At 51.4% G+C, this 25,826-nt stretch overlaps 12 protein-coding genes across 12 annotated transcripts; 6 read left to right on the forward strand and 6 right to left on the reverse strand.

Annotated features, from left to right (window-relative positions):
• Positions 1-844: 844 nt before the first annotated feature.
• Positions 845-1,074, forward strand: BD324DRAFT_648372 (hypothetical protein; the record flags this gene model as incomplete). Its single annotated transcript, XM_022017827.1, has 2 exons — positions 845-1,016; positions 1,049-1,074. The coding sequence occupies 2 exons, from the start codon at positions 845-847 to the stop codon at positions 1,072-1,074; spliced, it is 198 nt and encodes a 65-aa protein (XP_021873527.1).
• Positions 1,075-3,701: 2,627 nt separating this feature from the next.
• BD324DRAFT_614833 (Alpha/Beta hydrolase protein) lies at positions 3,702-7,465 on the reverse strand. Its single transcript, XM_022014649.1, has 9 exons — positions 6,869-7,465; positions 6,726-6,812; positions 6,662-6,684; positions 6,454-6,609; positions 6,341-6,412; positions 6,015-6,300; positions 5,856-5,976; positions 5,050-5,806; positions 3,702-5,010 (listed from the first exon to the last, which is right to left on the reverse strand). The coding sequence occupies exons 1-9, from the start codon at positions 7,158-7,160 to the stop codon at positions 3,751-3,753; spliced, it is 3,054 nt and encodes a 1,017-aa protein (XP_021873528.1). The 5' UTR covers positions 7,161-7,465; the 3' UTR covers positions 3,702-3,750.
• On the forward strand, positions 7,463-8,636 carry BD324DRAFT_614835 (hypothetical protein). Its single transcript, XM_022014650.1, has one exon. It carries the CDS (start codon positions 7,631-7,633, stop codon positions 8,315-8,317), a length of 687 nt encoding a protein of 228 aa, XP_021873529.1. The 5' UTR covers positions 7,463-7,630; the 3' UTR covers positions 8,318-8,636.
• BD324DRAFT_231866 (NUDIX hydrolase domain-like protein) lies at positions 8,561-9,643 on the forward strand. Its single transcript, XM_022012235.1, has 4 exons — positions 8,561-8,908; positions 8,968-9,036; positions 9,085-9,235; positions 9,289-9,643. Exons 1-4 carry the CDS (start codon positions 8,803-8,805, stop codon positions 9,515-9,517), a joined length of 555 nt encoding a protein of 184 aa, XP_021873530.1. The 5' UTR covers positions 8,561-8,802; the 3' UTR covers positions 9,518-9,643.
• A 692-nt stretch (positions 9,644-10,335) lies between these two features.
• BD324DRAFT_648376 (hypothetical protein) lies at positions 10,336-10,670 on the reverse strand (the record flags this gene model as incomplete). Its single annotated transcript, XM_022017828.1, has 2 exons — positions 10,336-10,452; positions 10,509-10,670. 2 exons carry the CDS (start codon positions 10,668-10,670, stop codon positions 10,336-10,338), a joined length of 279 nt encoding a protein of 92 aa, XP_021873531.1.
• A 368-nt stretch (positions 10,671-11,038) lies between these two features.
• BD324DRAFT_648377 (hypothetical protein) lies at positions 11,039-11,260 on the reverse strand (the record flags this gene model as incomplete). Its single annotated transcript, XM_022017829.1, has 2 exons — positions 11,039-11,104; positions 11,159-11,260. The coding sequence occupies 2 exons, from the start codon at positions 11,258-11,260 to the stop codon at positions 11,039-11,041; spliced, it is 168 nt and encodes a 55-aa protein (XP_021873532.1).
• Positions 11,261-11,875: 615 nt separating this feature from the next.
• BD324DRAFT_678850 (hypothetical protein) lies at positions 11,876-13,027 on the reverse strand. Its single transcript, XM_022019016.1, has 3 exons — positions 12,311-13,027; positions 12,152-12,260; positions 11,876-12,096 (listed from the first exon to the last, which is right to left on the reverse strand). The coding sequence occupies exons 1-3, from the start codon at positions 12,550-12,552 to the stop codon at positions 12,028-12,030; spliced, it is 420 nt and encodes a 139-aa protein (XP_021873533.1). The 5' UTR covers positions 12,553-13,027; the 3' UTR covers positions 11,876-12,027.
• Positions 13,028-13,544: 517 nt separating this feature from the next.
• BD324DRAFT_614850 (hypothetical protein) lies at positions 13,545-14,766 on the forward strand. The gene is made up of 4 exons (XM_022014651.1): positions 13,545-13,966; positions 14,021-14,090; positions 14,144-14,188; positions 14,244-14,766. The coding sequence occupies exons 1-4, from the start codon at positions 13,876-13,878 to the stop codon at positions 14,476-14,478; spliced, it is 441 nt and encodes a 146-aa protein (XP_021873534.1). The 5' UTR covers positions 13,545-13,875; the 3' UTR covers positions 14,479-14,766.
• BD324DRAFT_597271 (armadillo-type protein) lies at positions 14,767-17,245 on the reverse strand. Its single transcript, XM_022013877.1, has 9 exons — positions 16,729-17,245; positions 16,585-16,677; positions 16,228-16,532; positions 16,049-16,180; positions 15,919-16,003; positions 15,775-15,875; positions 15,692-15,725; positions 15,340-15,643; positions 14,767-15,283 (listed from the first exon to the last, which is right to left on the reverse strand). The coding sequence occupies exons 1-9, from the start codon at positions 17,203-17,205 to the stop codon at positions 14,841-14,843; spliced, it is 1,974 nt and encodes a 657-aa protein (XP_021873535.1). The 5' UTR covers positions 17,206-17,245; the 3' UTR covers positions 14,767-14,840.
• Positions 17,246-17,378: 133 nt separating this feature from the next.
• BD324DRAFT_614856 (hypothetical protein) lies at positions 17,379-21,555 on the forward strand. The gene is made up of 9 exons (XM_022014652.1): positions 17,379-18,073; positions 18,128-18,664; positions 18,716-19,782; positions 19,822-19,971; positions 20,021-20,222; positions 20,267-20,779; positions 20,828-20,910; positions 20,957-21,141; positions 21,193-21,555. Exons 1-9 carry the CDS (start codon positions 17,649-17,651, stop codon positions 21,373-21,375), a joined length of 3,345 nt encoding a protein of 1,114 aa, XP_021873536.1. The 5' UTR covers positions 17,379-17,648; the 3' UTR covers positions 21,376-21,555.
• A 74-nt stretch (positions 21,556-21,629) lies between these two features.
• BD324DRAFT_597277 (general substrate transporter) lies at positions 21,630-24,055 on the forward strand (the record flags this gene model as incomplete). Its single annotated transcript, XM_022013878.1, has 8 exons — positions 21,630-22,438; positions 22,511-22,857; positions 22,920-22,951; positions 23,089-23,120; positions 23,178-23,575; positions 23,632-23,678; positions 23,728-23,797; positions 23,855-24,055. Exons 1-8 carry the CDS (start codon positions 21,919-21,921, stop codon positions 24,053-24,055), a joined length of 1,647 nt encoding a protein of 548 aa, XP_021873537.1. The 5' UTR covers positions 21,630-21,918.
• A 75-nt stretch (positions 24,056-24,130) lies between these two features.
• Positions 24,131-25,701, reverse strand: BD324DRAFT_614860 (ribonuclease H2, subunit C; the record flags this gene model as incomplete). Its single annotated transcript, XM_022014653.1, has 2 exons — positions 24,368-25,701; positions 24,131-24,320 (listed from the first exon to the last, which is right to left on the reverse strand). Coding segments are annotated over exons 1-2 (1,349 nt in total), but the record flags the coding sequence as incomplete, so codon positions are not given.
• Positions 25,702-25,826: the final 125 nt, after the last annotated feature.

The following is a 25,826-nucleotide window of genomic DNA, read 5'->3' on the forward strand; positions in this document are numbered from 1 at the left end:
AATCATCTTCCTGAGAAGAGTCTCCTCCGGAAGACGGTTGATCGTAAAGACCTCGATGAATGTTCTGAAAGTCTGACAGTTGTGTCCACAACGGATCTGAGGTGATACATGGAACAAGATCTATCCGTTCCGAGTGTACGGAGGATCCTGATTCGTCCCGTGGGAATTTCACCGGGGAGTCCTTGATAGCGAAGTGCTGATCTTGTGTGATGATGGGCTGCGTGCTTAAGGTAGGACCTCGATACATGGATTGCTGCACGTTGTCTGGCAAGCTGGGCAAAGTGGATATCTGGCCGGAGTTTGCATTGGCGTACTCACAGGCTGTGAGAGACTCGTCACCCGTTTCCGTGACCTTCTGCCTGAGTGTCTGTGAACTGGGTGCGTGGCTCCAGTTGCACGATCCGAAAGGGTATGTCTGGTTTTCGAAACTCATTCTCGCGAAGGTAGAGGTGTGTGTAAAGAGGAAAGATAAGAGTGATTTCTGGATGCGACATGCCCGGTCCCAGCTATATGAAGTAGGCGTTCGAGCGACACATAGAATCCCAGCACGGTACTCCTTTCAGTCTCTCGAAAAAGGGAATGAGACGTCAAACAGGACTTCAACGTTTCACATCAGAATGAGCGATGGCATTACTTGCCTGGCCCCTGTCTTGGGTTATCGCCAAAGGGCTATGCGTCGATGCGAGAGGCTATCGAGCCCTGAAGACTCGCCACGAGTGCCACTGATTCCATGCCAACAAGACTTTTGCGATCGAATTGGCGCGGAATTCGCTTGTCTGACCTGCGCCAAAAGATCCCGATGGATCGACATCTTGGACGGTCATCATACATCGTATCAAGCACCATGTCCAGGTTGAGGGAGTCGAGTTGGGCCTCTGTACCCATACATCTCAGAGCCTTGGGGCTCATTGGAAGTGAGGTGATCGCTAACGCTGCTATCTGGACAGCAGCGGGTGTATGCTTTGGCAAAGAGGACGAAATTCTAGGTCTCGCTCTACTGGCTTGGGCGAGTGATGGTAGGTACCATACGGGCTGATACTCTGCCCAGGCAATCGGTCTCAGACATGGTCTTGATGCTGATCATATCTCCGCGATTGATAATGCTACTCGCCATCTGATCAGTCTGGGTCAAAAGCCCAATATGGGTTCTCCCCCCATTATTGGACACCCTCCCCCCCCCCCCCCCTAAACGCGTGTTGATCTCATACCTTTGTTGACATTGATATACATCGTCTATATGAAAGTCCATCATGAGAGCAGATCCAGCTCAGATCGAAGCGGCAATAGCTACCTACAGATCAGAGCGACTGTCAGGATCCGTCCTTGTTACAGCAAAGACGGACGGACGACGACGGTTCACTATAACTCACGACAATGGTTGTATATTAACCTGTGTAATGGTTGGATAACTGTGAAGGTCTGGAAGGATCAAGCAGACCGCTGTGAGTGAGACAAAGAGATGTATGCGAGAGGAAGAATGTATCTGAAGCTAATTTGATCCTTAGAGAAAAAGGATCAAAGGGCTACAAAATACCTGTTTATATATTGCTGTTTCTACGAGGTGGTGGACAAGACTCCTTGAGAATTTCGCATGACCCTTCGAGTATTTCTTTCACTCCATTGAGGTTCTCTTTCCTAGCTGCGATAATCTCTTTGATTGCACGAGAACCTCTTTGATTGTACAAGAATCTCTTTGATTGCACGAGAATCTCTTCGATTGCACGAGAATCTGTTTGATGCCTCTGAGAACCTCTGTTCTACCAGTGTAGATCATGCCGGATCATGACAATGCCCGACAACAAGACCATCATCTGGACTTGGGACCGTGTCGACAATGTCAATGTCGACAACCATCGGCTCAGAGCTTGGGCCATTCCAAATGAATGAACATTGGCGTTGCTCAACATGGCAAATCTTCCCGCCCTCTACCACCATGGCCAGACGCAGCTGGTCTTCAACGTCTGCACTGTCGGCGTCGGCTATCTATTGCCAGGCCGGATGTGCAGCAGAGCTTTTGTCCAACCACGTGGATGATCCACATTGACGGATGGGATCATGCACGGTTGGACCGCTCTTAGCGGTCTTGCAGACGCGGTGTCCGAGCAGCTCGGCGAATGACTCAAGGCAAACGTGGTCCAGAGGATACAAGTTTGAAGGTGGGAAGCTACGTGTCATTCCTCTCATGAGACCACAAAGGACCATGTCCCTTATACTGATGGGACTCGCAAGCTGACCCATGCTGTCAAGGTTCGGAGCTCTTCGCTGGGAGCCAGCCTGATGCAGTCACCCTGATCATATAGGTCAGCAAGGAGAGTATCCGTTATCATTTTCCAGCCAAATGGACTGGTGGGTCGGGCAGAGATCCCAGCTGTGGTGAGTATGAATGTCGATGACGGCTCTTGCACTGATTGAAGCTCGGGAGGTTTGAAGATCAGGCTCGAAGCGCAGGGGCATGAGCAACTCTATGATGAGCGCGCAGACTCATTTTTTTTTCCTTGTGTTTTGATCGACGGCCTTGCCTTCAGTCGCCTTAGCTCGCCTTAGCTCGCCCACAGTTGCCTTTGATAGCCTTGAGTTCGCCGAACTATGCCTCGACTACGTTTTGCAGCCAACCTCTCTTTGGTCCTTTGACACCAGCCTTTGTCTTACCTTTATTCGCGTACCCTCGCCAAATATCGACATCCCTCGTCCCCTCTCGCCTCATCTCGCCTACCTTCGTCAAGAATAACCTTCTCAGCCAACGAAATCTGACAATTTGGGTCCATGACCCAAGAGCTTAAACATCAGCTTCGGCCAGACCTCATCAAGGGCCAACAAAGGCCACATATCTTTATATTCCCGCTCATATCTCTCAACCCGGTGGCACCACCCCCGGTCTCCAGCCTCCCCACTACATGGACTTCTTCTGGAGCCTCAACCCCAATTCAGATAACACGACCATCGACACCTTATCTCTTATTGGATGGCAAGCGCCTCAACACATGCTCCGGGACGGTCCCTCAACCGCCTTTCAGCCCTTGTGGCATCATGAAGGACAACAACTGCGTCTGTCCTTGGAGGTTGCCCAGCAATGGGATGCGGACCCGATTAATTTCCAACCAAGGTGTCAGCTGGGCTTGTCCTATGCTGGACAGTGGGAGGTGGTTGCAACTGCCATGCTTTTGGATTGTGAGGTGAGTGAGGCTTGTTGGCCCATTAGACCCTGACCATGCTGTAGCATTCTATCTCTCATCGCCACTGAGAGAGACTCAATGAGAGAGACGTAGGGAGGACAGAGAGGGTAGAGAGATTCAGATTGACCAGTGCTGTCGTAAATCGACAAGCACATGCCGTACAAGTTGTATAAAAGACGGCCATTCATGCAGTTATGCTCTGAGACTCAGGCAGGTCGGACTGATCTCAGTGTATTGTAATTGTAGGTCGCCCAGATTTGGTGATTGTTGGACGCTCTATGGACGTGTGGCCTTTGGTGGGAATATATCGACTTCCCATCCAATTCTGTATGCCCGTGACCGGGACAGAGCAGGTGAATCAAACAGGGTGAGGGGGCAACGGCCTCGACCTCTTCCAGTTGAGGAATCATCCGTCGACTTGGTAGAGGAGACCAGATGTAAGGTGTCTCCTATAACACCACTGTGTCCGGATTCAAAGACTTGAAGACCATTGACCGAAGCGCAACAAGATGACAGCGGTATCAACGAGGTGTCATTGCCAACTTCATGCGAGCAGTACAACGGATTACAACTATCATCAAGCTTGATCTTCATCGTCCTCATCGTCCGACTCTACAGCACTATCGGTCTCTCCTCCGAGGCCGAAAACTGCTTCCATCCTCCTTCTCCGCATCAATTCCACCTCACTAACGTCTCCGACTTTCTCAGGTACTAATCCCGCAGCAGCGAGCGCTGGTGACGCGGCTCTTGCGCCTGCAACGGCAGCAGCTACGAGCGAATTTGTCCGAACAGAGCCATGAGTGGCACTTGGGCGACGTGCGAAGAGAGATGTCGAATTGGTACTAGACAACGAGGGTCTAGATCTAGACTCAATGGCAACAGGAGGGGATACACCTGATGGTTTTCCACTCCGAGACGAATTAAAAAAGGCGAACGCTCGGGACCCTCTAGGTTCGGAGTTTGAAGCAGGCAGATTCCGTGTAGACAGTGTCGGCGTCTGTAGATGTACAGCCTCACCTGAGGAGCCTGTCTCGTCGATATCAAACCTCGGGGCAGAATCAGAACGATGGAGTCCGAGATTTTCTTTACTCCGACGACGGACAACAGGTTGATATTGGGACGGAGGGGGTCGTTTCCGTCTTGCTGATCTAGGGGTAAAGGTAATCGTCCCATCCTCTTCGTTCACCGTAATGTCTGGTGCAAACGGTGCACCAAGGTCTGCACCACCGAGGGATTGCCGAGATCCAGACTCTTTGTAGGATCGCACAGGCTTGACATGGGTGGATGAAGGTGGAGGGATCTGCTCCGTAGGCGACAAGAGTGCTGGATCCTCCCCGCCAATTGTCCTTTCCACAGCAGCTATATCTTGCTCATCCTTCTCAATCGCGGCTGCCCTCTCGAAGGATTCGTCGATCCAATCCGCCATCTCCGTCATGATAGAGTCGACTTCTTTCATCAAGGATGCCATCTGTAGGAATCCATGACCCCAACCAGCAATGATCCTCGCTACGACCCAATCCTCCTCCGTTTCTCGAAGGATGCGATCTGACTTGCCAGCCTGGTCTCGAGCAGAAGTAGTCATTCTCAGGCCTTCGCCGAATCGTGCGCCGTTCTGTTTCGATTCCGCCTCAGCCTTTCGATGCCGCTTGGCGTCACGGATTTTGCCCGCAAAGATGACGGTGTCATCAACGAACGGATCTCGCTCGCCACATATGAGGTAAACAGGCGGGAACTGCGCGAGAAGGTGTGGCGGTGCAAGGATTGGTGAGATGTAGTAATCGGTCTCAAAGTCAGGATTTCGGTGCGGTCCAATGTAGAGAATGGCCATGGCACGCATCTGTTAGCAGTCAGTAAAGGACTGCGATCGACAACTTACCATACTCGGGGAGATGATCTTGTCCTGAAAGTATCCCACGCGACTCGTCATGGTCAGTCGAGTTCCTATCGGCGCCTTCTTTTTCCTGGGGTGTCCAGGCGGTCGATTGGCCACATCCTCTTCCTCTTTCGCCGCTTTACGCGGTGACGTTTTGAGGGGACTCAAGTTGAAAGACCTCCTCTCTTCGTGAGGTGTCTTGACACGCTCTCGCAGCGATTTGTCTGCTTCGCGCCTCGTATCAACTCCTCTCACAGTGATAGTACCGTCGTCATCTGGATCAGACTCTTCTGTGCCGGACGACAGGTTCTCGGATATCAATTCACTGACAGGTGGATCGGGAGCGAGCCAACCTGCGATCTTTGTCGACATTGACCGTGGTAAGGCCTTTGTCCAGCTTGACCCAGTTTGGGATGCATTTGGCAGAGAGCTCAGCGTCTCCTGGAGAGGCGACATGGCGAGTCCGGCGACCTTGGAGCCCAGGGTGTGACCCCACGATCGCTGTCGTTGACGTTTGTCGCCCACATCATCCACGGCACTGAGTGGACTTTTGTGTCGAAGATGATCCTTTCCTTGAATGATGGCGGGCATGTGAGATTCTGATTGTTCAGTCCGCAGGACACGGATATCGGCAGGTGACATCCATGATGTAAAGTTGAAATCGAGAGCGGGATATCCAAGAATTAATGACACAGGTCTAGGGATCTTAGCTGGATGCTCAAGGATTCGCAACATAATCGTAGTGCAGAGATTGGCGCCGCTGTACATGATAAGTCCTTGCTGAAGCGCCCTTATATAATTCAACTCACGCAGAGTCGCCAGTGAGGACGATGCTCAATTTGCCGCTAGTGATACCCAGCCCTCTGCCCCGAGTCTCTACCAGCGTTCTATAGGCATCTAAACCCTCCTCAATCGCCCAAGGAAAAGGATCTACTTCATCAGTACATCGGAGACATGCGTATGCTCACATTCCGGTGCTTTACCATATCGGACACCTAGTACAGGCTTTCCCGTTCGCTTGGCCCAGCGTCTCAATCTCTCTTCGTGACACTCTGGGCCCATGGCTATGAATCCACCTCCTGGGAAATCCATGATGAGATTCTTCGCTTTTGCCAGATCTGCATCGGTGCCGTTGAAGAACAGCATGGCTCGAACAGGCGGAAGATGGGACCGAGACGACACCGCTGGTCGCGAAATAAGCACATCGCGGACGATTGGCAACGATGGTCGCTGGAAGTAGGTTGCTAAGCGGATCTGAGGTACACTCAGCCCTCATCGATCGCCTATGACTCACGTATGGGTTGTTGGTCTTCTCCCATGTCGTGCGCAGCATTTCGACTGTACATAGGGCTCTGAAACGTCGTAGCTAGCGTTATCAGTTACAGCGCCTCCGGAGTCTGCACTCACAACTTCGTCTCCTTCAGAGACATATATCATGTAGTATGCCGAAAAGAGGACGCTGAAGATGTCTCTGACCCATTTTGGCCTCATAGCCATCGCAGAGGCAAATCCGGCATCTAGAGCAGTATTGATGTATGTTGCACGGTAGAATGAGCGTGTATACTGAGGGTTGTCAGGAATGATGACGGCAAGGGACGGTCTTTGGTAGGCGTACCAAACTAGCCAGCGGCTCAGGCACTTTGAGAACGTTCAGCGTGTGTCTGCTGGACGAGGCTTACCTTCGAGACCAAAAATGTCGGAGACATGACGAAGAGCATAAACCAGGGTCAACGTTCCGAGAATCAGTTGATACGGCGTGAAGTTTTCTAAGACGAATCGTCAGTGAGATCCTGGCAATTCCTGGAACAAGGCAGCTTCGCACTTAAACGTTCATTTACTCTCCCTATCCACCTCACGAACCGCCTTCCGACCAGTCCGATCCATAACCTCACGAGCCATCCATTCTTTCTCCTCCCTACTGCGGACGACGCCCCTCGTGCTGCGCCAACGCGCACACTCGGGTACGGCACTGGAGGATAGCCGTGAGAAGGAGTCGGTTTAGGTCTAGGGGCTCCATCCCCTTTGTACAGCCTCCATACCCAAAATGAGAGCACCAACAGGATCTGAGCTCGCCTCAGAGATGGCGATGGTCGACCCAAGATATGATCAATCATGATAAGGCGCGGTCGATCTGTGGATCTGGTCCAAAGTGGCGAGTCACTCGAGAGGCTCTTGCCGCCTTGGCGCGAGGACTGAGAAAGCGATGACGGCTACCACATTGTAGCTTGGGTCGTATCTGATGTTTCGACTGGAGTTGAGATTCCCAGACCAGGCCTCTACGCTCTGGTCGACGCTGTTGTTTGAGACTGAGAGGAATGAGAGAGATCGTGAACCAGATTTCACCGTTGACGGACACTTTGAGTAACCGAAATACCGGAATCAGATTTCAGGCGAGAAACGGGTCGACACTCCATGCATATCCCAGTGGGCCATCCATCTTTCAGCAGCTCACAAACGCATAGCCAATCAATTCATACATTCGAAGGGATCAGCAAGCCTTCCGGTGGCCATCTACTACTTCTTCGGCGTCACAGACTCACTCTCACTTCCAACGAATTTTCACCTCACTCTCCTCACTTCCATCATGGTCCAACAACACATGTTGGGGCGCATGATCTGTCAGACGAATCAAATGTTCAGAATCAACATGGACGCCGCAGGACATCGAGACTTTCGAAAACGATTTGGAAGGTTGCTCAAGTTGGTTCGCTCCTCGCCTAGCGAAGCATTCCACTATGTCCCCCAGGAGAGTATATCCTTCTCGCCTCCTCACGCGGTTTGGTGTCGAGAGGCACCAGACAGACGACACGATCGCACCATGGAGATCTGGAGTGATGCCTCGATGAGAGGTCTCGGTGGACACCTTGGACGCGCGCCGAAACCTGAGGCAACATGGCATCAGGCCGATCCGCATCCCCAGGACATAAGTGCTCGCGAAGCCAAAGCCCAGTTGATCAGTTTGGAAACCTGGCGTCAAGCGTTGTCAGACTGCAGAGTCATATGCTATACCGATAATTCACATGTAGCCAGAGCTCTTTATCGTGGAAAGAGTATGTTCCCGGTAACCCAGGGTATAATCGACCAGATCAAGGACCTCGCCTTATCAGCCAATATGACCATCGTTCCCCGTCTAATAGCAGGCAAAACGAACGAACTGGCGGATCGCCTGTCGCGTAAGCAAAGTTATGATCTCACAATCTTGTCCGACCAAGCGCTGGCGGCAACGGGTGGCAGTAGTAGAATCGACAAGCGAGCCCTCAAGTCTTTGTGAGGCATCATGTCACGCTCGTTCCCATGTGGGGACTGGGATGGCCCTCAGGCGTTGGCTCAACCTCAACTGGGCGGAGAGTGACTTGGAGACCAAGGTGCACTAGAGATCAGACAAAACATGAAGACATGCTATCAGCAAAAGACCAGGTGCTATGGATGTATATGCAGGTCCTTCGGCATGCATACACATTGTGAGGAGGTAGTCTCGGTGGTCAAGTGTATCTGCCTCAGTCTCGAGCGGCGAGACCAGTGCTGGGATCGCGAAGTCCAAGTGTCTCTGCCGAGACGATATTTTATTAGTTTCCGTTGCCTGAAGCTCCATGGCGACACAATTCCTGTCCTTTCTCATACCATCTATCTTCTCCCTCAGAGCTCGGTTGTCATTGTATGGGACCTCGGTCATCCTGGTCATGCTTTTTATATGACACTCGGCACTCTAACGTAGCGCAAGACGCATCTTTCACACTTTAGGTCCTACCACTCAACATGACGCATTCCGGCCCCCGACCCGTTGCCGTCGCTCTCGTCTTTTCACCTGAGACTCAACGTTTGTTGATGGTCACCAGTAGGAAGCACACAGATATGTGGATACGTATGTGAATCTTGTCTGCTATGTTGCTTGCCGCACTGACCACGGTCACTCTTTGCCAGTGCCGAAAGGAGGCATTGAACATGGTGAAACCTCATTAGCTGCTGCCATACGGGAATCATGGGAGGAAGGTGAGATGTTGCCAACGCTCATAGCTTCTGTACTGACCGCATATCCAGCTGGGATCCCGAAGGAGACCAAGGGGAATGATGAGACTCCACTACTGGTGATCAACCTAGATCCGGAAGGCAGTAAAAGTCAGCGAGCAGCCAAGTGTTTCGTGCACGTTGTCAAGGTCTCAGAGATAGCAGTTGGCGAGGTACAAAGCTGGTGAGGAATCTCCTTGCTTTCAACACCAGAAGACGTCCTGACGTTGCTTTCAGGCCAGAATCCCACGAGCGCCGGCGGGCATGGGTGAGCTTGCCAGAATCCTTGGATCGAATACGATCCTGGTACTCTGATCCAGCGCTTTATTACAGTGACATCGGCCGCGCCGGCATAGTTGAGGGCAGTGAGGCGCATCTAAGGGGACGTAAAAAAGATCAGAAAGGAGTAGCTATGGAGCTGGCCGTCCGGGCTCTCGCAAAAGCAGAAGGATTGAGCATATCATGATACACCGGGGATAACCTATCTGAACTCATCTATCACCCACGGCTTCCGACCCCCTTAGCTATCAAGCTAGGAGTGGTCTTCCTGTAACTGAGACTGATGGCTCTCGCCTGACATTGCTCATCTCAGTACTCTACCTCTCTCAGATGGTACACAAGCTGGTGATCATAATCAAGGTCCATATGCATCTTGCTCTCAGCTTGGTTCGAGGGTGATATGCACCGCCATGCGATAACCAATGCGAATTTGAAGGAATGCACTAGTGCGTGCCTCCTTGTCCAGTTCTGATTGAAGTTCTGTAGTGTCGTACAGGATATATGAGCATAGCTTCGTTATACTGGAGGTACGATTGATCGAGCTCAGGCTCGTTGCCTACCTTCTAGGGGGCCAACGGCAAAAGTGCCCACCAAGCATTGAGCGTCCCGCACAGTGTGTACAGCAAACAACCATCCAAGGAAAGAATTCGAACATTGCTCTCGTCATACCAAGCGACTTGCAGACTACTGTACAGCATCTATGTACATATCAGAAAGTGAGCCTGAATGTCCTACCCAAGGCACTACCGCGACATCTGTTGCAGATACGCGGCTAGGCAGAGGTGAGCTTGATACCTTGTCTCCGATACTGAATGTCAGTGATACCGTTGATCTCAAAGAAGTCAACGTTGAGCCTCCTCCCTCGTGATCTGCCACTCACACCAACAAGTCGCGGGATGGCAGTGACGAATGTGTATTGACCGGTACTGAGCGTCTCAGGTATATGCACGACAAACGTGACGTTGCCGACAGGAGGTACGCTGGGGTTTCCACTACATACACTGGTCAGACCGTGGTTCCGCGATGATGAGGATAAACTCGCAGGAGAGTGACATAGCCAATCCTGGTTCCTACACAAGTGGAACAGACGCTTGCCGAGCTTCCAGCAAGACCGAAGATCGCCTGCTCATGGGTCAACTCAAGGAGCAACAAATGGGGAACGCGATATTCGTGCTTACCGCAAAGTCATCATAGGTCACTGGCGAACCGATAGTGTGGAGTTTGACGGTGATGTTCTGTCCGAGCTTTGCAGTGATTGGCACATAGACCCCAGAGATCTTGGCGAGAGCGATTGTGGCGGTATGCGCCACAGCCAGGGCAAAGAGTATGAGCTTGAGCATGTGAAATGGTCGGTCGTTTGAGTGGGTACAATGGCTCTGACGACAGTAATCGTGGCCACCACACCAGGTCTCATGTACGTATCTTGCCTCGCTCTCATACTCACTGCACGGCCACGAGAAGGTGCACTCGAGTCGCTTCTATTCGGTTAGCATGCTGCACCCTCCCTATTCAGGTACCATCATGACCAAAGGGGTAGCCGGAGAGTATGGTGCCACACAGCCAGAGTCTTGTCACGATTGTCCGTCCTGCTAGACCTTGGGGATGCATCACGCTGACCGCAATGAATACAGGCCTACAGGACTGCCCTGATGAGCACGAGGAATGTAGTCAAGCTGGCTCAAGATGATCGAACGTGGATCTGCCGTGCTCAGATAGGAGGGGCAATGATTGACATAGTTTGATTCCAAGTCCTGAATCCGACTCCACCACTGGCCTGCAGATGCGTCAGTACAGTAGCTTGTGAGAGGCTATGGGGTCTCTGACTCACTCCAGTAACGTAGGGCACAGTAGCAACGAAGTAATATTCCCCATCTGCTACAGCGGGAATGGAAACTTCGAACTGCGTGCTGGCGACGTGGTGCAGGTTCATGTTGTCACTTAGGCGCGGTCCTCAGCAGATGCTTAAACCCTCTGATAGACTGACTGTAGATCCTCGTATCCAATCTGAGAGCCTATGCAGAGCTCACAGTACGGCTGGCTTGTCGCTTTCAAACCCCAAATGACCTATGTGCAGGTCTACGTCAATTTCTCATAGACGGGTGTAGCTAGGTGCTCACGCCAAGGTCGACCCAATTCTGCAAATAGCCTTCGGATTCAAGGGAGACCGTGAGAGAGCTACCTGAGGTGACCGCTGAGGGAGCTCGAAGGTCAGTGATTCGTGCAAGCGCGGAACTCAGAAGTGTCAAGGCTGTCAAGGAGAAAGTGTTGAAGTGAAATAGCATCGCGCAGTATTGGAGTCGACGCACGAGGGTGGCAGAGAGAGTCTTGTGTGACAGGAGCAGGCCGTCAGTAGTGAATCGCTGAAGTGGAAAGGGAGGTCGGAGTATGGAGTGTGGAGTTGTGCTACGCGATCTGAATGAGAGAGGCAGTGTAGAGGAGGAGGCGAAGAACAAGGTTGAAGGAAAAAACAGAAGACTACAGCAAGTACGCTGCAACGACAGTGGTAGAGGTAGGATCCTTTCAAGGTTGGAGTCAGAGGTCCTTTCAACAGATACTGTATACATTGAGAACGGCGGTTTATCTACGTCAATGTATGCATGGTTGTGGCGCTCTGGGTACGACGGTACTGTGGTATGGGAGATATTGTCCGAGTCTGTACAGGATTCATTGTAGATCGTTTGCGTGTCGTGTAATGCTTTAGTTCATGCAGTCGCCAGTAATGGTGAAGGATTGGTTCCAAGTTCGGAGTTGAACTCCTCCACTCTCCTGAGAGCGACGTCAGCTGCGAACTAGCCTATGAGAGACACAGCTGTGAACTTACTCCGACCTCGTACGGGATGGTGGTGACGAAGTAGTATTCTCCGTTTGGCAGATCGGGAATCTCCACTTGGAAGGTCTCGTTTCTTCCGAAAGGAAGCTTTTCGTTTTTGCTGAGAGACGTTTAGTGCGAGGACTGCCTAAGAGAGCCGAGACAACTCACGAGAGATCCTGATATCCAGCTTTGTATCCCAAGCAAGAAGTGCAGTTCTTGAGAGAGGCTGGCTTGACGCCCCAGGCAGCACCAAAGACGAGGTTGTTGGTCAAAGACTCCTGACCCTGAAGAGTGACTGAGATGTTTTGTCCGCAGACTCCGGTGGAAGGTGCGATGACATTGGAGACAAGTCCGAGAGCTGGGAGAGCAGAAGCCGCGAGAGCAAGTGTGGCGACGACGGAGGGGTACATTGTGAATTTATTTTTGGTCGACTGATTGATTGGTAGTTGTCGGCTATTGGTCGCTGTTGTGGTTGTTGTGTTTGTTATTGTTGTTGAGTTGATGTTGTTGTGGATGTTCAATCTCGAGTCCAAGTTGGACTCGTTATATATCTTTTGGACACCACCACTCCACCTATCATGGTCATCGCCATGATTAAAGAGATCATCGCATTTCAATCCTGAGCGTCATTAGGGTTTCAGGTCTTCAAGCTGATCTCGATGAGATCTCGGTAAACCTCGGCCGTTTCTTTGCGGCTCCAGTTCAGATCTAACTTAACAGCGATGCAGTCTTCTTTGCTCCTGTGCAGTGTCTGCCGCCTGCTCACGAGTGCCTGCCTCTCATAGCCTGTAGGCCGACTGTTGCCGCTGTCACGTTTGACCCTACGGGCATACTGGTGGAGCGGGTTGAAGATCGACGTAGATTCGGAGCGGTCGCCGAGACACCTGACACGTGATGAGAGGATCTCCCAAAATAGTTTAAGCTTTATTTTTTTGCCGCACGGAAGCGCCACTCATCAAGTAGATCATCAATCGGGAACGAGCATAGTTGGGGACTATTCTCGTACACAGCCCATTGGAGCGAGCGGACGGTGGGACATCGGTGACGTGAGTAAAGTATGATAAAGAATGCGCCAATGTCCGCACAAGTGCTTCATGTGCCATAGATAGACGATGGATGAATGATTGAATGGACATACATGGTGGGGCTTGATGGCGCGAGAGGTGTGACTTGGTCAAAATGCGACGATCCGCTGACTGAACACCCACCCCCTGGAGAATATCACAACAGCTGTCTTCCAAGGCGTACAAGGGTTCCCTATCAGATGTGCAAACGATGTTGAGGGACAGCTTTGAGGCCGCAACAGCGCCACGCTTCATCCAACATTGCACTACACTGGTCCGCAGTGTTAAACCCGATGAAGTTTATGAAAAGGCATTCGGCGTTCGGCATTTTCTGGCACTGCCTCTCTCTTTTCGACCACATGTGGTTCAAATCAAATGTCATCGTCTGAATCTTGACTTTACTCTTCGGAGTTCATGGAAGCATGAAGAGTGATCGGACCAACAACGAGTGCCTGCTGACCGCTGCTCGGGGTCAAAATGCAACTTTACGCCAAAAATTTCGTCGGAAAGCCATCAATGCCAAGGCGATGAGCTCTATAATGATATATAAGAGCTTGAGAGATGTCAACGTTCTAAGCAAGACTCTGATCACACTTCCAAACACTCGAAAGCTCGAATTCCACAGTCTGTTAAATATCGAGACTTCTCACATACGCAACTATTCACAGAATGTTCACCGCTGCTCTCCTCATGCTCGCTCCTCTCGCTGCTATGGCCTCGCCCATCGCTCGTACCGATGCCACTTCTCAGCGAATCGTCTGTAAGTCGCAGAGGATGTTCAATGCCGCAAGCCGTTCTCTGACGCTGGCTGTAGTGAAGTCAAACACGAAACAATGCGTCACGGCCTATGGCCTCGCCCCTCAAGCCGGAGACATACTTGCCATGTGGGTTCCATGTCACCTCTACAGAGCGTCGAAACCTGACAAGCATGCCTCAGCGCTCCTTGCGAAGAGCCTGCTAACCAGTACTACCTCCACCAATTGTGAGCTCCAGCTAATAACACCCATGTCACATGTCGCTGAACCTTTCTGGCGTAGTTTCTTGACCGAGGGAATCGACAGTACTGCCCCTGTCCAACTCGCGAGCACGAACCTCTGTATCGACGCTGGCAGCGACGCTCCTTCCGAATACACCAGCTTGACATTGCAAGAATGCAACGGAAGCAAACAGCAATCGTGGTACTGGTTCGGAGCCAGCGAACTTGAGATCAATAGTAAGTTTCTGGCTCGTTCCTGTAGAGAATCTTGGCTGACCAGGCACTCCATCTCTTAGACCAATGCTGGGCAGCCGTCAACACGACTCAAAAGTCTGGAATCTGTGCAGGCACTCAGTTCACGCAGCTCCAAACTGCCACTTGCAAGCCTTTCGTTGATTCCCAGGTGCGTCAGGCGAGGCGATGTTGCGTGACATTGCTAAAGTCGACGATAGACCTTTACCACTGCCGGCCTCTACGACTACTAAGAATGTGATCAAGTGACACATCATTCGCGCAGAGCGAGGAGGAAATGTACAAAGGGACATTGTATGATGACATGCATAACCGCTGAACAAACGAGAATGGCAACGATATGTATCCGCACCAGTCAAGTCACAACGGGCAATACTGTGAAAGAAAATGCGAGATGCACAGCAGACTACAACGACTCTAACGAAGATGCTAGCAATTCTGAACCCTTTCGGCCACCTTTGCGGATGTCTTTCACCGACCCTTTGAGTGTACTTCGGACCTGCCCACCCTTGCCGTTCTTGTGAAGAACCGAGATGACCTCGACGAGCAGCAGGGCAGCGTTGCCCTTGGCGACGTTCTTCACATTGTCTTCTCCTCCAGCGATCTCCGACGCGATAGCTTCCCAGACGCCATCTGCCATCTGCCGGGAAAGCTCGGCGTCGACCGCATCAACGGATTGAGTCTTTGAGTTGTAGTGTCCGCCTGATACTAATGTCTTGTACGTCCGTGAAGCGTGTGGTAGGTCAAGAGTATGAGATGACTCTGCGTTTGTCTCTTCATCAGTTGGGGCAGGATGGGGATAAGGTGTTTTGAGCGGTTCTATCAAGGCGTTGACCGCGCTAGATTTGTCTATAGTCGACCACTCAGCTCAGCAAACGGTGAGGTTACTGCAAATCGCCACTAACCGCCTTCAGAATACAGCATAATCTCTTGCACTGCGAGACCCGCGCCAGGATCTCTGACCCACTCAGCTCCATGCTCGGTGACAGCCTCTAGAAGTCCTGGACTGGCATATCCTACAAGCTCCTTACGGCGTGTCGCCGGATCTTTCTTGCTCGTTCCGATATCTCTGGCCTGTTGTGCAGAAGCAGCGAGAGATGTGAGGGCAGAAGGGATATAGTGCTTTCGAGAGGTAGGAGTGAGGAGGTAAAGCAGAGCTCGACGACCGTTGATGTCGCCGACAAGTGATGGGGCGAGCGCGACGATATCCTGAATGTGAGTCAGACCATGCCTCCTCCTTTGACGATCCGTACTCACCGCCACGAAAGCTTTGCCCATGAGTTTAGTGTCACTTAAGCAAAGCGTCAGACCAAAAGTCGTGCGATGCTGGTGCGACTCACTCGACACAGTCAAATGCGGTGAACAAGACCATTTGCGCGTCCGAATCCTTGCACATCGCCTCAATGTGCTTTCTCAGCTGTTGCAAGATCTGCTTTCGGTCCTTGAAAAGAGCATGAGCCGATGCAAGCAGAGATCCAACATACCTTTGCAGATCCTCTGACGATGAGCTCTCTGACGACTGCCGACCCATCTTTCGTGTGAACAATATCTGGCAAGCTCTCGAGCGCACTGCAGATATTTAGCACATAGTTTTTGCATGTACCATCGACTCACGCAGTCAATAGTTCGTGCATCTTTGTGTCTGCCTCTTCTGCCGTTAAGAATCGATTGACACACGCAAGGTATTCATTGACGAGTCGGTGGAATATGCCTTGAGCTAAAGCAGTCTTCTGAGTGGCGTTGAATCTGAGCGGTCGTCAGAACATGACTTCGATCTCACAGAGTGTACTCACACATCAACAACAGTTTTCTCGACCTGACTCAAAACTCTCGATCGCCCTGCACCATCTCCCATACCCTCTAGGACCTCTTGAAGACCCTCCTCACCTTTACCCTCGGCGAATATTTTGACTTCTTTGGGGTAAAATCCTCTGACGAGCAATCGTCTCTCCTTGGCCGAAGCATATAGGTCGAAGAAGTCGGATAGAGGTCCAACTGCTTCTGCATGGAATAAGAGCGAGCGAAGATGAGGAGTGATGGCAGGAATGAGAAGCGGTCTTAGTTGAGGGACATAGTGAATCAATTTGGACATGAGAAACTGCAAACCGATTAATCCTTGTTGGCCGCACGAAGTAGGAGACATGACTCACCTTGGAGTACTTTGACTCCATCATTGCACGCCACTGCGGCTCGAGCTCCATTGCCACTCCAAGTCTCTCCTCTTTACCTCCGTATTTGACGATCTGCAAAGTGTTAGACTCCAGAACCCCGCGCTTCGCAGTCGCTTGACTCACCGTTTGCAAAACACGTCCTCCCTTGTGACCCCTACTGACCTCTCCAACTCGCCCCTTGACAGCATCCCATAGCTCTCTTACAGCTTTCAGTCGCTCCTCTTTACCTAGATCCGCTCGACGAGCGGTCTCCCATAGCGGTAAGAGAGTGTTCTGTAAGAGAGGTGCAGATGGCAAAAGAGCAGTCCGATGCGGTTGAGCAGCGTGCAAAGCTGCACGTTCAGCTTTGGTCATTCGAGGTCGCTTTGCCGGCTGTTGTTGTTCCTCCTCTTGGTATCCTCCATTCTCCTCATCTTGTCCGTTCATGTCCATCTCATCTCCATCATCCGAACCTCCTGAAACTGGTTGAGGCTTGGTGATGGGCTGCTTTCGTCTCTTATCTGGTTCGGCAGCGACTGCTTCTCGTTGAGGCCTCTTGCCCTTCTTGAAGTGGTCATCCCCGCCATCTGCTGGACGCTTCTTCGACTTGAGCTGGACCATGATGACCCGGGACAATATGCTAGAGTAGTAGTTAGTAGTCTTCACTGCATGATCTGACCAAAATTTCAAAGAATGCAAAAGGTTTTGAATGGAGCCCCACAGTCCAATGACGGAATCAAAATTACCCTTTTCAACGTTGAAGATCCATTTCCTTCATAGAACCCATTTTTATTACAACATTCCCGAGTCTCAACTCTCAACTCGAAACCATCATCATCATACACTAGTCATCTGTCAAGTGAGCCTGTCTCTGATCGCAGGGAGAGGTTCCGGAAGTGCGTCAACGCCAATTCATTCATCTTCCATCCGACTTCTTGGCCCATATTTCGACCGTCGAGGGGATGAAAGGAGCAGGTCTCGTGTCGGCGTCGGCATCAGATCCTTAAATCCCCTCTCCTGTGTGGTCTATCCCGCCTCGAATCCCGACAGCAGGATACAGGATCATGAACCTGTTTCTGATATTGAGTCACATCCTCGCTGTCCTCCTTCCCTTCTTCCTCCTCGTTCATGCCTCCCCTTCACCGGATCCAGCCCCCGCTCCAGCTATCGTCTCTCTTCCTCCACGGCCCTCGAACCACGGCCCATCTGGACGTGTAGAACCCGAAAGGATAGAGGACGAACATGATCTACTACCATATGTTCTCATATCAACGATCGACGGTGGCCTTCATGCCGTCGATCGCGACAAGGGCAAGATCTTGTGGAGCTTGACTGAAGGCGTTGAACCATTGGTAGGCGGTGGGAGTATGGGAGAGGGTTTGGAGGAGTTCATCGTCGAGCCCTTGACTGGTGGCTTGTTCCTTTTCGAAGATGACGAAGGAGCAGAGTCGCCAAAGATCAGAAAGCTTCCCTTGACCGTGGAGCAACTGTAAGTTAGAGCATCAATCACTCTCAGATCTATCGTTGAACTATTCCAACCTAGTATCGACATATCTCCCTTCACATTCCCTCAATCACCCTCCCGCATCTTCACCGGGTCAAAGCAAACGTCTCTTCTGACTATCGACCTACGGACCGGTGAACAGGTCGACTACTTCTCTAACAGTAATCTCAACTTCTCCTCGAGAACATGTGCGAACGACCAGATGTTGGACAACATGGATCGTTCCACTCGCTCCAGTCGAGATACACTATTCGTCGGTCGAACAGATTATCGCCTGGTCATCCATTCCACGCCTCACCGTCAGTCCTCGCCCGATGCCACATTCAGCCTCTCTGGACGCAAAGACGCAGACGAGGCGGAGGGTGTACAGGAAATCGTCTACTCAACTTATACGCCAAACACCTACGACAAGGCTCTTGCGGAACAATGGAGCAAGATTGGAGTGGATGAGAAGTTCTGGGAAGCTGATGGAAGCGAGTCAAAGAGGGTTCGCGTGGAGCTCAAACACGATGGGTTCGCCGTTGGTATTGAGAGGGGAGTTGGTGTCAAGTGGACAGAGAAGTTGAGCAGTGTGGGGTGAGCAGAAATGGCTTGGGACACGATACAAGCTGCTGATACTATCCCTAGTATCGCCGTCTACGATATCCTTCTGCCTCTCGCCCATCCTTCGGCAAACCCAATCCTTGTGCCACAGCCGCCATCCAGCATCAGATCTGTTTCTGCGGTCAACTCGGACGATGGGCAGAGAGCCAATGTATTTGGTAAAGCGCCGTCGACGTTCATCGCTTCAATTTCATCTGCCTACCTCTCGCTACCATCTACTGGATCGGACTCGTCCCCGAATCAGTCCGATATCGGTGATGACGGGGTTGAGGTCATTGCGCCAAGGCCTTTGTTATACGCTTTGTCTTCCGACTCCTATCCCTTGGTGAACTTCGCGCCTCCACCTCAACCTGGTCACCTATCAGGCGGTTCGTTCGTGGTGTCCGAAGATCTGCCTACGCCTTATCTATTGGATCCGCCAAAAGAGAACGCTGTTCCCGCAATAACGGACCAGGAGGAGAAGACCCCTCTCGAGCCCTCGCATTTACCAGATAGCGGTGTCGAAAGTCCTTCAAGGAAAATTATCTGGTCGCTTGTCGGTCTGCTCGCTTCGCTTTCCATCCTTGGCGCCTTCTGGTTCGGAAAGAATCGCCAAACGTCAGTCACAACCAGCAACGCGATACCGGATGAGCGCACCCAGCTTCTCGTTATTGAGGAGAAATCGGCTGTAGTTGAAAAGGTGGATCCCGTCTCTAAAAGTCTGGAGCCAATCACAGTGACCAGCAGACCTGCATCGGACGACAGCGAGGCTGACGCCATCGATACGGCTTCAAAAAAGGAGACTGTCAACACGGCTATCAAGAAAAAGGACGACGCCGAAGCGACTCCGAAGAAGAAGACCAATCGTCGACGAGTCAGAGGCAAGAAGAAGAAGGACAATCAGGTCTCTTTCGCGGTCGCCTCTGACGACGAAGAGGAAGACGATGACAAGACGACTGTCTCCTCGAAGTCCAGCTCGAAAGCCAGTCCACCTTCAACCGTCCTCAAAAAGGATGAGAAACCTCTTCCCGAATTACCCAGAGTCCTTGAAGCGAACGATCCAGTCGGACCGAACGATACGCAGAGACTGGTAATTTCAGACGAAGCCATCGGTGAGCATGGTCCATCTCACAGCTCGCTAATTAGTACAGGTCGTGGATCCCACGGAACCGTCGTGTTCAAGGGCTTTTGGGGAGCGCGTAAGGTTGCAGTGAAGCGATTATTGAGCGAGTTTACCCAAATTGCATCGCAAGAGGTGAAATTGCTGCAAGCCAGTGATGATCATGTCAATGTCATCCGATGTGAGCCCAGCGGACCCATTTTTGCGATATCATCTGACCTTTTCCGTAGACTACTGTCAGGAGAAGAGGGACAACTTCCTATTCATCGCACTGGATCTCTGCGACGCGTCGCTTGCAGATTTGGTTGAGAGTCCCGACAGACATCAGGCTTTGGCGCCTTTGTTGGATCCTAAAAAGGCACTTAAAGAGATCACCTCCGGAGTGAAGCACTTGCACAGCATGAAAATCATTCACAGGGATATCAAACCGCAGTGAGCTCATTGGGAGGTATTTAGAGCCGGCTAACGTGCTGTAGGAATGTGCTCGTGTCGAAGACTAAAGATGGATCTTTACGCATGGTTGTTTCGGACTTTGGTCTCGCTAGACAGCTGGATCAAGGTCAATCCTCCTTTGCGCCCACGGCCAATAACCTCGCCGGATCTCTTGGCTGGCGAGCTCCCGAGTGTATCCGAGGCCAAGTCAAACTCAGTGACGTGATGGATCCATACTCCACTTCGGGCTCTTCCTTTGGCTCTATGACCAATTTGGACAACCTATTATCGGATCTGGCCGCCGATCTCGATGTGATTCGGGGCATGGACAAGGGCCATGCAAGATTGACTAAAGCCGTCGATATATTCGCCTTGGGATGTCTATACTTTTGGCTATTACGAAACGGCGAGCATCCTTATGGAGAAGCTTACGATCGAGAAAGTAACATTGTCAGGGGAGATGTCGTCAATATGGGTCATCTGGATGAATTGTGGGAGGAAGGCGTTGAGGCGAAAGAGTTGATAGGACGGATGTTATCCCTGGATCCCTCCCAAAGGTGATTTGACTGAAATTGCTCTCGCAGCACCGGGCTGACACGCCGCAGACCGGACACATCATCATGTCTGATACATCCCTTCTTTTGGACCCCTGCCAAACGGTTGGCGTTCTTGTGTGATGCTTCGGATCGTGAGTGTCAATATTGTGTAAGCAGGAGTGGTTGACCTGTGCGCAGGATTCGAGATCATGGAGCTCGAGCCGCCGGAACCGACATTGGTCTTACTGGAGGACGACGCAGCCTCAGTCGTTGGGAAAGATTGGTATTCCCGTCTCGACAAGGTATTCACGAACAACCTCGGCAAGTATAGAAAGTATAAGGGGAATTCAGTCAGGGATCTGCTTCGTGCGATGAGAAACAAGGTAAGCGAAAGGCTTGATGATGGAGCGATGATTGGTTGACGAGTGGGTTAGAAACACCACTATCAAGACTTGGAGCCGGTCGTCAAGAGACATCTTGGGTCTCTGCCAATTGGTTTCCTGCACTACTTTACCTCACGCTATCCGAAGTTATTCCTCCATGTTCACGGAGTCGTACGTGATAGTCGACTGCGGCACGAGAGTATGTTCGAGGCGTACTTTGCGGATTCTGCGTGAGACTGAGACTGAGAGGTTCAAAGGTCATATTTGTATGCTCTACACTGTTGTATACTAGTCTTTTGTCGCCCTATTCGTGCGTCACACTGCATATGTACTCTTAGTGCATGTCTACCACCAAGCCGGACGACACAACGTCATGGATCGGATTTGACCGACGAAGATGGGAAAAATGCGCACTGGAAGGAAGTTCGTGGCGATTTCGGGTGAGATGCTCAACCGGTATTCTTGCCGAGCACTTCGGTGGGAGTCAACCGCTGCATCGTTGCTATTCCTGTACAAGCTAGACACAATGTGGAGCGTCAATGAAAGTTAAGGATTCGGCCCGATACAAGTCTCAACGTCGAGGTGCTCATGCGGAATGAGGGGCTCAGAGTGGGGAAAGTGTGATATGAACATCTTTCGGGGTATTGACTCGTGCATCTTGCGTGTGTCCTGCCCTTGCCATCTCGCCTTCTCAAGCACTATTCGGACTGGGGTGACCGATCTTATCTTATCCGGTTGTTGTGCGCACCGACTGCAAAACCTACATCTGATCACTTCATGGGAAACATCATGAAATCGTCGCAAGGGCAGGTCGACGATGCCGAAGTCGCTGCCTACGAAGAGAGCGCTCCTCTGCATCACTCGGCAAAGATCTACCTGTACGCCTGGCTACCCTGCTTAGGCGGGCTTGTTTTTGGCATGGATACTGGGAGCATGAGCGGGATCCTTGCAATGTCACAGTTCTTGAATTACATGGATCATCCAAGCAATTTCACGCAAGGTGGAATTACAGCCTCTATTCAAGCTGGTGCATTTGTCGGGTCGCTCGCCACGGGCGCTTTCCTAGCAGATCGTTTCGGACGTAAGAATACCATTTTGATCGGTTCGGCCGTCTTCACCGCTGGTATTGCGATCTCGACGGCTGCGAATGGCGTCGCTTGTCTGGTGGCGGGCCGAGTTATCAACGGGCTCGGAAATGGTTGTTTGGCAATGATGGTACCATTGTACCAAAGTGAGATTGCGCCGGCAAGTATCCGTGGTCGTGTCATCTCGATGCAACAATGTTTCATCAACCTAGGTGAGCGGTCTGGCTCTGGCCACAGGATTTTTAGGACAGCAAGACAGCACACACTGATCGCTTCGCAACCAGGTATATTGTTGGCTTTTTGGATTCAATACGGTTGTTCTCATATCAATAGCGATGCAGCGTGGCGGGTCCCCATTGGCCTCCAAATGGTATTCACAATCTTGCTCCATGTCATCATGTACTTCCTTCCTGAATCTCCCAGATGGCTCGCACAGAAGGAGCGATTCGCGGATGCTCAAACATCATTGGCTCGACTCCATGCGGATGGGGACGAGAGCAAGCCTATTGTGTTAGCGGAAATCGCAGAGATCAGAGCGAAACTGGAATGGGAGAAGCAGAATTCAGCACCGTCGTACTTGAAAATGTTGTTTGGATCTGAGCGTCGTCGAACTTATTTAGGCATCGGAGTAGTGAGTGTTGATGAGGTTCGAGGTTCGAGCATCAAAATCAGAAAGCTGAGGGGCCTGAACAGCAATTCATGCAACAAGTCACTGGCATCAACGTGTGAGTGAGATGTGATGTGATGTGATGTTTGTCTCGACAATGCTCGTCCGCACTCGCCACTCGTCCAAGCTCTTGGCTAGCTAGCTATAGACCGTTTTCTCCTTGAAACCGCATGCTGACCGCGCCTCGACATTCAGCATCATGTACTACGCCGTGTTCCTTTTCCAGCGTGAGTTCAGCGATACATGGATGTCCAGGCTGATCTGATACAAAATATCTTCTTTAGAGGCGGGCATCAATGGCACCAAATCCGCTCTCCTAGCAAATGGTATCCAAGGTGTCGTCCTCAACGTCTTTACCTGGCCAAACATGTACTGGATGGATACGTGGGGTCGACGAAAACCAATGATCATCGGAGCCATTGGACAAGGCATCGCCCTCATGATCATTGCCATTCTCATGAGCACCAAAGGGGATCCTTACTACGACCCAGAGACCAAGAAGACCAATTTCAACTTTACCAACAAGATCGATTCCAATGCCACTATTGCCTTTGTCTACATTTACGTCTTTTTCTTCGCTATAACCTGGGCTTGCGTCGCCTGGGTGTATCCGAATGAAGTTTTCAGTATGAATATGAGAGGAAAAGGGACGTCAATGAGTTCCGCCACAAACTGGTTTGTGGTGAGTTCTATCATAACGTCCTGATACACCATTATCGTGCCGACCACCATTGTCAGAATTTTTGGTTTGCATTGTACATACCCACGGCGATGGACAAGATTTCGTGAGATTCCAGCCACGTTGAGAGTCAATGCTGAAAACCCGTTCGTTAGCTGGAGACTATATATCATCTTCATGGCCCTGTGCTACGCAATGGCCATCGTTGTGTATCTCTTCTTCCCAGTGAGTCCGCTACAAAAGCTGCAAGACATCCTTACCGATCATGATCGAATACTGTAGGAATCCGCTCGCAAGTCTCTCGAGGAGATGGATTTCCTATTCGAGGAATCACGGACCATATTTGTCTTCAGAGACGAGTCTGCCACTCGAGTAGGGGCGGTCGTCTCGCGGAACTTGGAGGCCGGAGGAGCCATCACTGACTTTGGCAATCGGAAAAAGTCAGTGGCAGAGACAGTGGAGACTGTGCAAACGGACAAGTGATCATTAGTGTGGCAGGTCTTAAACCGGCTACGCCCAGGCGTCTTTTGAGAGGAAGATAAATGGTCAGAAGGAGATAGAAGAACAAATGCAATGATCAGTCACTCCGCAGGTCATACACCAGCGGACAGGAATCCTGACGGCATAGTATCGCATTTTCCACAGTAGACCCTGATTGCGCCATCCATCACAGAGTCCAGGCCTGTCACTCATCTTCTTCCTCATTCTCGTCTTCTGGATGACGTTGCAAATATACCGGGTCATTGAGCTGAGAGCTGATCTCAGCGTTTGAAATGAGGCAGACGACAAACATACCACCTGAACCAACCCGATCCATTCGCCCATTCCCCTGACAAAGTCGTCACCACCTTCACCGGCCCCTCCGACCCGCCACCATCCCTTGTTGAGATTGAGAGCTTGAGCGTCCTTTGCGGCAGCGTCTCCGGCTGCAGCCGATGCTTCTTCGGCTACAGCTTTGGCTTCCTCAGTCCTTGCAGCATCTGAATCTTCTATGGAGCCTGGATCCACCGACTTGCGTGATACGGCTACTTCGTCCTGTCGGAACCCGCCTAATGGAGCATCAGGTGTCCACAATGTGATGGACTCGAACCTTGACACCGGACGAAGCTGTCGAACGCAGTTTGGATCAGACCAGTTCTCGCTAGTCTGGCCTCGCTCTTCGATGCCTGACTCCGTTGGAACGACCTCCACATGCTGCACTTCGCCCGACGTACTCCCGGGCTCGACCTTGAACAAAGGGGGTTGATCCTCCGTAGAGGGTGAAGGGACAATCGGTTCCTCGCTCGCTTCGGACTTGACGCTCTCTTCAGATCCCGATGCCGAATGAGCCCCATCATACGACTCATGATCATCCATACCGGTTGGTCCACGTAATCTGAATTGGGGAACTGGTTCCTCTTCGTGTGGCTTTCTCGGAGTCGGACCTTGGACCTTGATCTCCGGTACGATGATCGGTACAGCCTTGACTGGTGTTTTTGTTTCTCTCGCTCTTCCCCTCTTGGGAGTAGTCGCCACGGGCATCGAAGTCGGCGCTTCGTTTTCGTCCTCCGAGTCTGAATCTAGACGTAATCTCTTTCTAAGACCTCGTCGGAAAGATTGGCGTGGTTTTGACAGTGCAACTTGTCCGGACCCTTTGACTTTTCTAGGGCTCCTTCTTGCTCCAGAGGACTCGCTGCTGATGTCATGTGTCTCTGATACGGAAGCCATGCTCGAGCTGGACGCTACTGATGTAGAGGGGGTCAAAGGCCATTTACCAGCTACGGCTTGACCTCGACCCAGTTCCATGCCTCCTCCTCTGTCTGGCCTATTACTCGTTCGGAGAACGATGCCCTTATACCCAGCAGGCACCTCTAGCTCTTGACCCACCAGCTGACGACCTCGGAACGCCGCGATGGGGGTCCCTTCCTTGAACGATGGATGATCGGCTGGACATGGCCGAGGTTGAAAGTAGGCTGAGATGGAGGCGGAAGTAGAGGCGTAGGGATTGGACGTAGAACCAAGCGAGAATGGTAGGAGATGTATCGGACTGGATGTAGCCACATGTGATAATGCTGGACCCAAGACGAATGAAAGCTGATCCGACATTTGCTGTAGATGTATGAAGGAGCTGCGCTGGTCGATGTTCGAGGTTCGACGGATACGCGAATTCGGCTTTTTGACGCGCCTAGGGTGGTTCGCGCATCAAAAGTTGCGTTACGTAACATCTCCCCCTTTCGGGTCTCGATTCCGAATGATCCGAATGAATTGCGCAAGA

Source organism: Kockovaella imperatae (genome assembly GCF_002102565.1).
Source record: "Kockovaella imperatae strain NRRL Y-17943 chromosome Unknown BD324scaffold_2, whole genome shotgun sequence".
Taxonomy (NCBI): domain Eukaryota; kingdom Fungi; phylum Basidiomycota; class Tremellomycetes; order Tremellales; family Cuniculitremaceae; genus Kockovaella; species Kockovaella imperatae.